This window comes from Pinus tabuliformis, chromosome Q (genome assembly GCF_031772625.1).
Source record: "Pinus tabuliformis cultivar Carrire ecotype Pingquan chromosome Q, CPIR1, whole genome shotgun sequence".
NCBI lineage: Eukaryota > Viridiplantae > Streptophyta > Pinopsida > Pinales > Pinaceae > Pinus > Pinus tabuliformis.
Genome location: NC_142296.1, coordinates 57925927 through 57938932, shown reverse-complemented (window position 1 = coordinate 57938932; position 13006 = coordinate 57925927). Strand labels below are relative to the sequence as shown.

General features: G+C 37.7%; 1 protein-coding gene across 1 annotated transcript in view; it reads left to right on the top strand.

The window, feature by feature from the left end:
- The window catches only part of LOC149218282 (transportin 1), a 218164-nt gene that overhangs the window by 33673 nt on the left and 171485 nt on the right, over nt 1-13006 (top strand). The window contains exon 13 of the mRNA XM_089383890.1: nt 12193-12303. Within this exon, the coding sequence (XP_089240016.1) occupies nt 12193-12303 (111 nt within the window). The remainder of the gene's footprint in view (nt 1-12192; nt 12304-13006) is intronic.

Here is a 13006-nt window from a genome sequence, read left to right as displayed (position 1 = left end):
GTCCATGTTGTAACTTTGGTTAAGAGTTGATGGAGTCAAACATAACCACTAGTAGGCTATCGGGCTATGTTATAACTGGTCCATTAGGAGGAAAAGGGGTTCTGTTTTTTTGAAGGCATTTGTTTCATAGGCGAGGAAAGTAGCCAAGAAGGAGAGGGAGTGAACACACACAAAGGATTTCTCCACTATAGTGTACTCAAAACCATTTTCTATTCATAGAAAGAGAGCAGAGCGACCTTACCTTCCAGTTGGGTTTTCTCACAAAAGGGTTTGCAATGTTATATTTTGTTTCAAATTGTGGTTTGTGAGTTTTTAATTCACTATTCTCCATTAGTGTGAAACTAGATCTAGAGAGGTATTCACCATGTTACCACCAAAATTTGCATCTAAGTGGAAATGCCCATTCCATGGATGCAACTTCGAGGCGACGTATATAAGTTGCCTACTGTATCACTATCATATTAGTACAAATTCCTCTTTTGGATATAGCTCTCAAGATGCCAAGGGGTGTATCCATTAGATATGCGATGATTATTATGAGAGCTTACACAAATTTTAAATATGTTTATCTAAATATACAAAGATTTTACTTTAACAATGAAACAAAATGAATGCCACAAAGATATGTGACATAGACATAGAAGACCCAAATCTCTAGTGATATAATGCTCTAAATTGATTATTCCTTAGTGAAATGAGCATATATTGCATCAATCAACTTACATGCTAAAATAGGGGAAGAAATGAGTGGATTAAGCTCAAAATTTGTCTTATTATGTGTAATGAAGGTGAATTTCAAGATTTAAGCCTTATTAGTGAAAGCGATGAGTTTCAAATATATTTAATAATGCGTAAGAGAAAATTCCAGATTTGTAAGAGATTAATTAACAACCGAAGTTAATAATAAATCCATGAAACAATATACTTAGGTTAAGCCTGAATTTGGTAAGGAAATAGGACACTTAAAAATGGCTTCCAAATTATTATTTAAAGATGAATTCATGTGAAAGATAAACCATGAGAGGTGCAAACCAATGTTATCATAATTGGATCAGTCATCAATTGGTTGACCCCTGAACTGAGAACCATGAAAAAATATGGCCAAAGAATAAGTTGATTGAAAAATACATAAAATGTTCAAGTTAGAAAAAAGAACATATATATTCATTGTTCACACCTAATCTTCAACGGTTGGGTAAACAGGAACGTGAACAGTCATCAAGAAGATGAACTGATCCGTCCATTTTATGTATATAAACAATAGTTATCTAATGAAATAATCAATCAGTTTTCTTCTGCCCATTCTGGAGTTACCCTGGCCTGACATGGTATCAGAGCACAGGTCCCAGGTTCTAAAAATAGTTGTAACTCCTGCCTCTGTCCTGAGCGCTCCTCTGTCCTGAGTGCTGCCTCTGTCCTGCGTCTCATTGATTCTCTGTGCATCGGTTATGAGCCCTTTTCGCTGCCTCTCCATTGTGATTTTACAACAACTGACTCCCATTACCGGTTCTCCTATATACCTGCGCGCCCTTTACCACTCGATTTCCTTGGCTAATCCATACATAGGTTAAAACTACCATACCTGCCACCGCTCAGACGTTAACTCCTCATCCTAACATTGCTCAACTGTGTTAAACTCGTTTGTAACGTTATTCCCATACCACTGTGCGGTATACCATTACAACTTCGAGTTTTTTTTAATTACTGAATGCTGCCAAGGGCTTTTCCATACCGATTTTTCCATCGTTTTTTATACCACGATGTGTTTTATACTACACACTCGTCTATGTTGAACCTCCAATTCAATATCGCTTCCTCCCACCGCTTCCTTTGTATACGCTGCCTCATCTAATCTTCGGAGCTTCAGTAGTGCCTCTGCCTTGGATGCGAAGACTGCCGCCTGTTGAAGAGCCCAGAGCCCTCAAAACTTCCGTCCAGACAAAGGCGCAGTCGCAGCGGATTTTGGACATAAGTTTTTTGAAGCAGCTAAAGGGAATTAGAAATAAGTTTTGAGATATTTGCACAAAGAGGAGCGATGTTCGATCTGCGGTTTGCAGTTTGGGTGAGGGCGTGGCCGAGAAAAGCATTCACCGAAATCGGAACCAAAGGTGAGCGTCCCGGATCCAATTCCTGAATGTCGAGATCCAGCGGCTCAATGCAGGCGTTAAAGGCGTGGCTGAGAAAAGCATTCGCCGAAATCGGAACCAAAGGTGTGTGGAAAGATTCAGTCCTATAACTAAGAGCTGCAGTCGATAAGTGCGACATCGATTTTGTTGTGTCATTGTAATAAGTATAATGTGAAACGCATTTGTGATCTCGACTTGAGCATCAATTTTTAGGTTTAAAAAAATTCCTGTGATGCGGTTCCTCCCGAGTGGTTTACCCATTTCTAAAAATTGGTTGTCTGAGCATTGACATCAAGCTCCTACATATTTTGTTAATCTGTCCTGTAGTACATTTAAAGGGTTGAAGTAATATATAATATTTTATGGGCATTTATTACATTTTTTTTTTTCTAAGTAATACTAAACTATTATATTACATCAAGAGCAGAGTTACATTGTGAAAATTACAACGGGGCCGCGGCCCTGTAAAATTTGTCCGTGGACAGACAGTAGACACTTGAGAATTCTTGCCAGAATTGCATAGGACACATGGACAGAGGACACATGGATAAAGACTTAGGGCGACATTCATGCAGCTGACACATGGACATAAACACTTGCAGAACATCGACACAGAACAGAGATAACATAAAACCGACACAATTACATAGAGACAGAGTGACAGACTCATATATAACCGCATAGGAAGCAGACTGAGAAAAATTCTTGCTGTAGAACCTGGAGTGCGAGCTGGGCATGTCAATCTTCGTCAGTGGTCTGCGGCTCATCTTCTGCCTTGCAGCGTGGAGGCTGTAGGATAGCCTTGCCAAGGTTGCGCGCTCCACGGTCGCTTGGGCCAGCGCCTGAGTCACCAACAGGCTCTCTCAGGCTCGCTCCCGGGTCATGTAAGGGCCGCATCATCTCAACAGCAGGGAATTCCATATCCACCATGGGAACGATCCCAGGAACACGCGGAGGGTTGGCCCGAGGGTTGTCGTCCTCATCTTCCCAGGGATTGCTACAATGCTCAACAGAGACAGTCACAAAGAAAGTAGAATTGGCTAAGGTGCAGGGGAGGCGGTATCTCACCATTGGGTGTTCCGTGTGCCCACAATCCATGCGCGCAGGAGGTTCCCCCAATCATTCTCTGCCCGGGGGCCTACCCCTCGGCCTTCTGCATTCAGAGGTTTCCTCAATTGAGGAAGAAGTCGAGGGGGCTCTGCCACTATATCCACCCCTGCCGCCGCTGCCTCTTCCCCGAGTGCGATGCATGCTGGTCTTATGAGCAGAGCGCTCAATTCCACAGTGAAATAGTGTTGTCGGCCTAGAAATACTGCCAGACCAGGTCTGAGTTTCCCAATTGCCGAGAGCAGTGGCAGCAGAGCCTTGACCCTCTTTCTTAATGTTTGATTGAGAGCTGAGACTCTGTGCCTCCACACCTTCTAACGAAGCCAGAACAGGACCTAACAATGGACGCAGATACGAGCTGAAGCTCTGAGTCCCCTCACCTTCTAACGAAGCCAGAGCAGGAACTAACGAAAGACGCATACAGAGAGGCGTTACCAAATTCTCAGAGGCGCAATTGGCATGCTTGTGAGCTTGCCAATTGCCCCACTCTTCCGCAGCAACACACCCACATTCACAATCAAAGTTCAGAACCTTCGTCACCTCCGGTGAGAACGAAACAGTTGCAGGAAGGAATGGCGGAAGAATGTCTGGGAGAATGCTGTTATGAAGCGCCATGATGCGCTTCTCAAGACTCGCCTTGAATGTCGACAGGACTCCTCTGTCAACCTTCTTTACTCCCCTCCTTAAATGCTGCAGGGTGGTGGAATGAATGCGTGTCCTTCCGTCATGCTTGGCTCGTCCGGGCGGACACCTGCCCTTTGGACGAGCCTTGTGTGCCACATGTCTAGCGATCACCCGCATCCGGGGGGGCATTTATTACATTTAAAAGGTTGAAGTGATATGTAATACGTAATATTTGAAATACTGGATGCTTTTATATCAAACATTAGAGGGATTTGAAGAAATAAATTTGGAGAAAATATGTTGCAGCTTGAAGTATTGAGGTACATATTGGAAGAGATTTGAAATTTTTGAGAATGCCCTTTTGAGTACAGTTTCACTGTATATCAGCAGAAGTATTTTTTTTTCTCTATCAGCAGAAGTATTTTTTTACAGAATGCATTCAATCATCTCTATGGTAGGAATAGTTCTCACTGGCAAGGAGAACTATTCTGAATGGTCTCGGATGGTAAAACACACCCTCATCTACAATGAGTTGTGGAAAGGAGTGTGTGTCGGAGAAGAAGACAAAGACCCTGTGCAGCCTACATCAGATAAAGAACTTGTCATTTGGGAAAACAAGAACAACAAAGCCTATGCATTGATCGCAGCATCTGTAAATGAAGAAGTAAGTCGTCATATTTCATCCTATTCCACTGCCTTTGAAGCTTTACAAAAGCTGAAAGAACTCTATGATTCACATTCTGCACTTGAAGTTGTTCAGCTCATGATTAAACTCTTCACTCTTGAACTGAAAAATAATGATCCTCTTGCTCTTGCATCTGAAATAAAGTCTATAATGCATGATATTAAATCCACTAAGGTTGAGTTGGATATCTCTCTTATTGCCTTTCTCAAAGCACTCTATCCTACCTACTCCAATTATCTTGAGTCATTACAAGCAAATGGAAATCTTAAAGATATAACCTTTGACTCTCTTGTGAAAAAGTTTGTTGAAAGAGAGAAAGCCTTTGGAAAGAAGACAGTCCCTGAATCTTTTGAAGAGACTGTTTGCCTTGCTCATAAAGAAAAGCATCCTGCTCAAGATTCTACAAGAGGAAGAGGTGGACGAAGAGGAAGAGGAAGATACTTCAAAGGCAGGGGGGCAGACATTCTCAAGGAGAAAAGGCAGATCTGCATTGCATTCGCTGCAAACGAAATGGATCACATGATGCTTCTACATGCAAGCTACCATGGGACAAAATTGAGCAGAGAAGAAACCGGCAGAAAGGTAAAACTGATGACACAGACAAAGGTAAAGCACCTGAATCCGCTCACTATATTGAGGCACAATGTAACATTGGAGTAAATGAAGATTTGTTTAATGCTTCACTTGCTTCTTCGAAAAATGATTGGTTGCTTGATTCAGGAGCAACCTGTCATATGACTCATAGGAAAGATTTTTTTGAAGATTTCACTGACAATGTTGATGGAGCAGTATACTTTGCAGATCAGTCAAAATCCAAGCCATCAGGGCTTGGCACAATCAGGCTTAAACTGCCTGGTCTTCCAGACTTTCTTCTGGATCATGTTCTATATCTCCCACAGCTCAAAAGAAACTTGCTGTCCCTAGTCCACATCCGCCAGCAAGGTCACTCCATTCATATGTTTGATGGCAAGCTTGAGGTAAGAAAGGCATCTGACCACTCACTTGTCATGAGGGGTATAGAAGAAGAAAGACTTCTTAAACTGCAAGGAACCTCTGCTCATGCACAACATTTCTCATATATTTCTCATCATGAAGAAGGTACACTTCCGTCAAGTTTATTATGGCATGCTAGATTTGGACACTTAAACTATGATAGTCTCCGCTTGTTGAAGAAAAATGGTGTTGCTAGTTTGCCTACAATTCCTAGAAAACATAAGCAATGTGATGCTTGCATTCTAGGAAAGCATAGCAAACAGTCTTTTCATGATTCACATTCAAGAGCACATAGGAAGCTTGAACTCATTCATTCAGATTTATGTGGTCCAATGCCTGTTCCTTTTGCAAATGGAAATAAATATATCATGACATTTATTGATGATTACACCAGAATGTGTTGGGTTTATTTATTGAAGAACAAATTTGATGCTTTTCAAACATTCAAGAATTTTCATAAGTGGATTGAAAATGATGCACAATCTCATATTGGGTCTATTCGCACTGATAATGGAAAAGAATATACATCAAATGAATTTGAAAACTATCTTCGCCAACATGGGATCAAACATCAAACAACTGTACCTTATAATCCCCTACAGAATGGTGTAGCAGAAAGAATGAATAGAACAATCTTGAATATGGTACTCACCAAGAGAAAAGCTTGAAAGATTCAGAACGATGCTTGGACTCACCAACATCCCTTCAGATTAAGGGGGGGAGTGTTCACACCTAATCTTCAACGGTTGGGTAAACAAGAACGTGAATAGTCATCAAGAAGATGAACTGATCCATCCATTTTATGTATATAAACAATAGTTATCTAATGAAATAATCAATCAGTTTTCTTCTGCCCATTCTAGAGTTACCCTGGCCTGACATTCATGTCGTGCAAAATTTCTCATTTATGTGACAAGAGTGCATATAACCAAAATAGTTCTTAGTGCAATACAACACTGAACTAAAATACATCAAGGAACATACACCAAATGGCCACTGGAGTCCTAAAGTAAACATAGTACTACTAATGGCTATCATTAGAAACATTGGAATCCTCATGCTTCACATCCTTAGGATTAGAATGAATAGACTCTGCTGCGGGATTTCAGCTTGATCCGCCTTGGCCCTAAAGGTAGTGATATCTCTCCCTCCATTCAATAGATTTCTTCAATGTCAAATGTTGGTGGCTGACTTTCCACGACCCCCTCTTTGATGATGGATAAAAGTCACCCAAAACTATGTTTCTTGATTTAGGGGTCTTGTTTTGCAATTGGTTGTGCTTCAAACTAAGGTTGTATTGAACATAAACCATGTCATGCAAACTTTTACTCTAAATGTTTCCGCTTCTTGGTGTGTTTACACTAAAAAATGCTCCAATTTTGTTCACACCCCTAAGTGTTAGCAAATGACTTTGAAACTTGGACCCAACTATTGCAATAAGTAATATATTATATAATTTGTAAACTTTGACATTTCTTACATGATGGATCCTCTTGAAATGAGTAATATATTATGTAATTTGAAAACTTTGACATTTCATACATGATGGATGCTTATTTTTGTTGTTGTTGTTGTTTCTAGTTCTCTGCTTCTTATAGCTATAGACATGCCAAAGGTACCAATAATCTCATTAAAATTCACGAGTTTGCTATGTTTCTCGTCTTGATTCTTGGGATCTGGGACCGTTCTGGCAATGCAATTGTACAATCTGTCTTTTACCTCCCCATCCACTTCAAATTTATTTGTGTAAGGGGATATTTAGAGTTCAATAAACAAAAAATATCCATCAATTGTTTTTGAATCCTTGGGTAACCTTTTTTAATGAATAACATAACCTATAAACTTTGAAATTACATGCCTTGGGTTTATGTAATAACTAACTGCATGTAAAGGTCGATGGAATTGTTTGTTGCATCTTTTATCAATGTTTCTCCATAAAGAAAGATACCCTTGTTTTTTGGCCACATATATTGACTCCAGGGCCTCATAAACAAAACTCGTGGCAGGTTTATCGCCATACACCATCCACAACACTCTCATAGGAGGCTCACGTAATAGTACCATCTCTTTTGCCTTTCTCCAAAATCTTCTTTCGAACACTGTCCACCACCTATTTTACCTTCAGGCTTTTTGCTCCATTGAGATGGATTCCATTCATCACATGAAAACATATTTTGTAGGTTGCCTTTTTGCTGAACAAGGGATCGCAACGGATGGAAGTTTGTTGTAAATCATGTAATAGTTGTTTGAACAAGCTCTTTACCCCCAATGTTTTTCCTTGTAAGGTTCAAAACCCATGAGTGGTTGTAGATGTATCTAGTTATGGTTTTTGCTTCTTCCACATAGTTCTTCACCCACTCAATTTTTCCAATATTCTCCAGCGTGAGGTACAAACAATGGACTGCACATGGAGTCCACCAAATGGTCCAGAGTTTTTACTCAGGTGTCATTCCAGTTGCAACATAGTTCGAGGCAATGTTTATGGCCATTTGTACAACATTATCTACCCCCACTTCTACAACCACTTCATCCAAAAGAGTAAATAATAATGGTGAATCTTTCACTTGATCAGATGCATCCACTGATTTGAGAAGCACAATTCCTCTTTGACAAGGAGTTAAGAAATTTATAATGGTGCGATATTCTCCATAAAGCCATCCATCAGACATAATTATGCACTCTGTTTTAGTTTATGATATCTTTAACTCTATGAGGTATTCATCTATTCTTTGGACCTAGAGTATGAAGTTGAGTTGCAAATTATATCATGTCATTTAGGGTAGTTGCATGCTCTCTTCTTTGTGGAATTTAGTACAATAATCTCCTTTGCTATATTTTGCAAGCTATCGTTTTACTTAAACAAGACAAGTATATGATTAGTGAAGTTGTTTTAATAGCTTTGGTGAAACATGTGCTGCAAGGTTGTGAAACTATAGCTCAAAGCAATCAAACTATTCAGAGAGTGAGCATGGAATGGGATTACTCCTCTATTGGCTTTGATTCCATTGATAATTATTTCCTTTCTTTGAGATAAATTTTGGAGCATAATTCCCAGTGAAAATATCAAGTTCCATTGGACAATGAAGACTATGAAATGTACTTCCCTGTTCTGTAAAGAAATTACCTGAGAATTATTCATCATCTTATATTTTGCAAGCTAATATTTTTGTTGATTTAGGGCTATCTTATGATCATAAATGTCATTTATTCTAGCCCTTCATTTAAGACAAGGGATGCGACAACTTGTTGCTATATAGCTCACACGAGTGATGTATTCTAAACTTTGATATTATATATGGACCCGATAATGAGATGAAAAATGAGGTTCACTGTGTTATTAATGACATTTTGTTATGAATAAATATAGATATAAATAATGTAAATATAAATAATAATAACACATCATAAATAAAGATTAATTATTAATTAGTTAATGAAGAGGAATGTCCCTAAGGACATGACCGTTCATAAAGGGACACCTGCCTAGGGTATATAAGCAAGCCTTCTCTCTCATTTGTATCAACCAGTGTTGTTAAAATCACGATATTATCGTTTTTTTGGCGATTTTTCAGCAAAAAGATAAAATCGCAAGTAGTACTTGAACTTTTTTTTTTTATATGTGATTTTTTCAAAAAAATTGCAATTTTTTACCGAAAAAATCGCGGAGGGTCGGGGCAGCGCGATTTTAAAAGGAAAAATTTTAGATATTAAAAAAATTGAAAATAATGAATATTTTTGTACAAAACGATTTTTTTCCCGATTATTACGATTTTTTCCTTGCGCCGATATTATCCCCATAACGATTAATGCAACATTGGTATCAACATCTCGTCAATTCTTTATATAATATTTAATATACATTACTTGTTTTGTCTTCAAAGTATTCTGAACATTATTGCAGGTATACGATCTTTGTTCGTTACATTGGTATTGGAGCTATTCGATCCTTTGGCTGTTGCACCTCTGCACAGAGTCACGTTCTCCTATCCATACCCTTGGCCGTCAAAATTTGTCAACCTTGTTGTCGTTGAAGCGTTTCACTACTAGAGTTTGGAGTTTCTCCATTTTGCATATCGTTATTCAGGCATTTGGCCATTTAAAAAAAAAAGAAATTCAAAAAATTAAAAAAAGAAATTCTATTAGCCGTTCGACTTCTTTTGCTAGTAACGCTGTCAAACGTGCTCTATTGCTGCCATCTGACATAACTTGACATTGTTTGATTGCACATTGCACGACCTTGCAATCCTTGATCGCTGCTCAAGCACCATTGCATCCATTCGATTGGTCTTCAACCCTGTCGTGCCCTCCACTACGATTGTCTAACAAACAACCACCGCCACCACTACGAGACGAAATCGCAAATGCAGTTGTCCCGTTGAAGATGCTGCCAGACAATAATCACTCTACGCATCCTACACCAACTCTATTTGTCCATTCAATTGCCATTGACCTTTTGACACCGCTGTCTCGACCAACACCGCAAATATCAGTCCCTTGCAGTCGTTAAATCCTATGAGACCACCATGCGATTGTAAAAAAATTGCTGCATCTGTCGCTGACTGTTTGTTGCGGGACTCCTCCCCATCTCGTGCCTCTCCCTCTCGTCTCTGTCTCGTATCGCCAATATCCCTATCCATACATGAGTCAAACGACCCATGCCACACAATTCAAATGTCTCTCAAGAAAACTTTGACGTTTAGAAATTTAAAAAGTAAAAATTATATAATTATATTATTTATTATAATTATATAATAAGGAAGAGGAATTTATACAAACATTTAAGAGTTTTAGTAAAGTATTTAACAACTACAATTTAGAAAGGGATAAATTTAAATCAAAGAAAAAATGTGGAAAAGAAATATATTATTATAAAAAAAATTCAGCCATGAAAAAGAGAGTACTAAGGTTCAAGGTTATTAAAAGAAGAGAATAATAATATTTAGCATAGAAATTAGGAAAGGATTACCTTAAAAACCCTAAAGCTCATCCTGAAAAAGAAAAATGGAGACCAATAATGAAAGATTTCCTAAAACCTTTAGTAAATGTGTTAGTACACAATTTAAAATCAAAGCATCACTTGCAAGGAGATAAATTATAATCTTTATCAATCCTACTGAAGGGAGTAATTATGTTAGTCCTAAATGTGCTAACCAATTAGTGATTCCTAAATAAATATAATTGAAACAAATTTTGTTGACACAAGTGACAAACAATACGACATAAACAATTAACTAAGTATTGGGGATTATACTTTTATCTTGCAATTCACTGTGAAAACCTTATTTTTTGACGATAGTGACATTGTTTTGGGATCACACTGGATGGAAACTCTAGGGTCTTTTATCCTAAATATGAAAAATATGTTTTTGACATTTTTCTACAAAAAGAAAAAAAATTAACGATATAGGACGTTACTTTAAAGCTAGATTTAGTGATGCTAGAAGACATACAAGAAATCTCAAAAGTGATTCTTCAAGAAAGTAAAACAGTGATACAAAATATGGAAAGGGAAGTTGACAATCATTGTTGACAAAAACAAAGAAATTACTCGTCTTAAGGACCATAGCGAGAAATTACTCACTCAAATTAAAAAACTTAAAAATGATAAGCAATCATTGAAAAATAAATTAGAAGAATTCATCATGAAAGATGTATCGAAGTTGTCAGATGTAATTGTCTAAATTGAAGATAAGAGAACAAACATCGATCTGATCGATATCACAACTCAAAAAGAGGACAAACCAGTTGAAGGAAAAACATATCCAGATGTTTCAGTTCAAATGATGAAAAATTCAAATGAATATTTTGTAGCCTACTCAACAACTTCAATGTTTGAGGTAAATCAGGGAGTTGTCACACACAAGATAAGGAAAAATCAAACCACAAGAACTCCCTATCGACATCTGAATCACAAGAGCAGACAACTCAATCAATCTGCATATCTGTATCACTTTGATCAGAAACAACAAACATTTGTTCTGAAGACTGCTATGTCAGCGCAAGCAATTTCAGTCTTGTAATTGCCAAGCTCCACAAACGATTAATTTAGGACACTAAATTAATAATAATAACGCATCATAAATAATGATTAATTAGTAATTAGTTAATGAAGAGATATGTCCCTAAGGACATGACCGTTCATAAAGGGACACTTGCCTAGGGTATATATGCAAGCCCTCACTCTCATTTGTATCATCATATTGTCAATTCTTTATATAATATTTTATATACATTACTTGTTCTACAATGGATGTCTTTGTCTTCGAAGTATTCTGAAGATTATTGCAGGTATATTAACTTTGTTCGTTACACATTTCACACGAATATTAATTGTTTGCTGAAGGTAGATACAATCACACAACTACCATATATTCTACCATATATAATGGTGTACTGTTTTGCTATGTAACTAGAATCATTGAATCTAGTTGAGTGGCATGTTCTGCCTGTATGACTAATTCAATATAGATGTTTTGAGGACAAGTTACTGATGTTTTCCTTCTCAGTTTGTGTTACTAAATCATAATTTTATCTTTGTTTTTCGACTCTCTGATTAGTTGGATGAAATTACTGAATATTTCATTCTCTTTTTTATTACAAATAAGTATACTTTCTGTAGCATGTAAACGGAATCTGACATTTTGCTTCTTTCTGCAGGCCAAGTTGTCCAATGTTGACATTTCCTGGAAGGAAAGGGAAGCTGCTGTTTTGGCACTGGGTGCAATTGCGGAAGGCTGTATCAATGGTCTTTTCCCACACTTACGGGAGGTACTAAAGAAAGACATTGATAAAATATCTTTCAGTTAAATGTAGAGAATATGTAATTTAATGAATACTAACATTGTTTGATGGATAAAGATTATTTAATTTCGTATGTCCTACATGCTATTTTCTTCTTTATCTTTCTTCAGCATTGTACTTCAATGTTACTTCAATAGAGCTTTCAGCACGTGGAAAGGGGCATGTATGTCCATGTCAGCCCAAAAAAAGTCATTGCCATAAATTAATCTCATTATGAACTGATATTTAGAGCGATGATGTAATAAGAGTGTAAGTGGGTTTTGTATCAGTGAGGTGATTAGTGTATGCATCCATATTGTACATATTTGTTGGCACTTGTTATCTATGTTGGTGAACTGATGTACTCACCTATCAAAGGTTGTGTAGATTCACATATAAGGTGTTTATAAAATTGAATTGTATCGTCATCACTACCAACATATGCCTGTTTGAGTAAGTACTTTTTTTGGCACTACATTGTGTTCATGTCTAGTGAGATGTGAATGTTGCATGGAAGCATAGACCATAACTACCATCATTCGTTTTTCCCTAATTTGTGCAACCTTGGTTGTGATTGCATTTAACTGTTAGATCTCGATTTGACTCCTTGATTGCTGACAACTTTGGTTTGATTTGAATGAGATGAGATTGACATGCGGGAGTGCAAAATTTTGGTGGTGTTGAGCGGGTC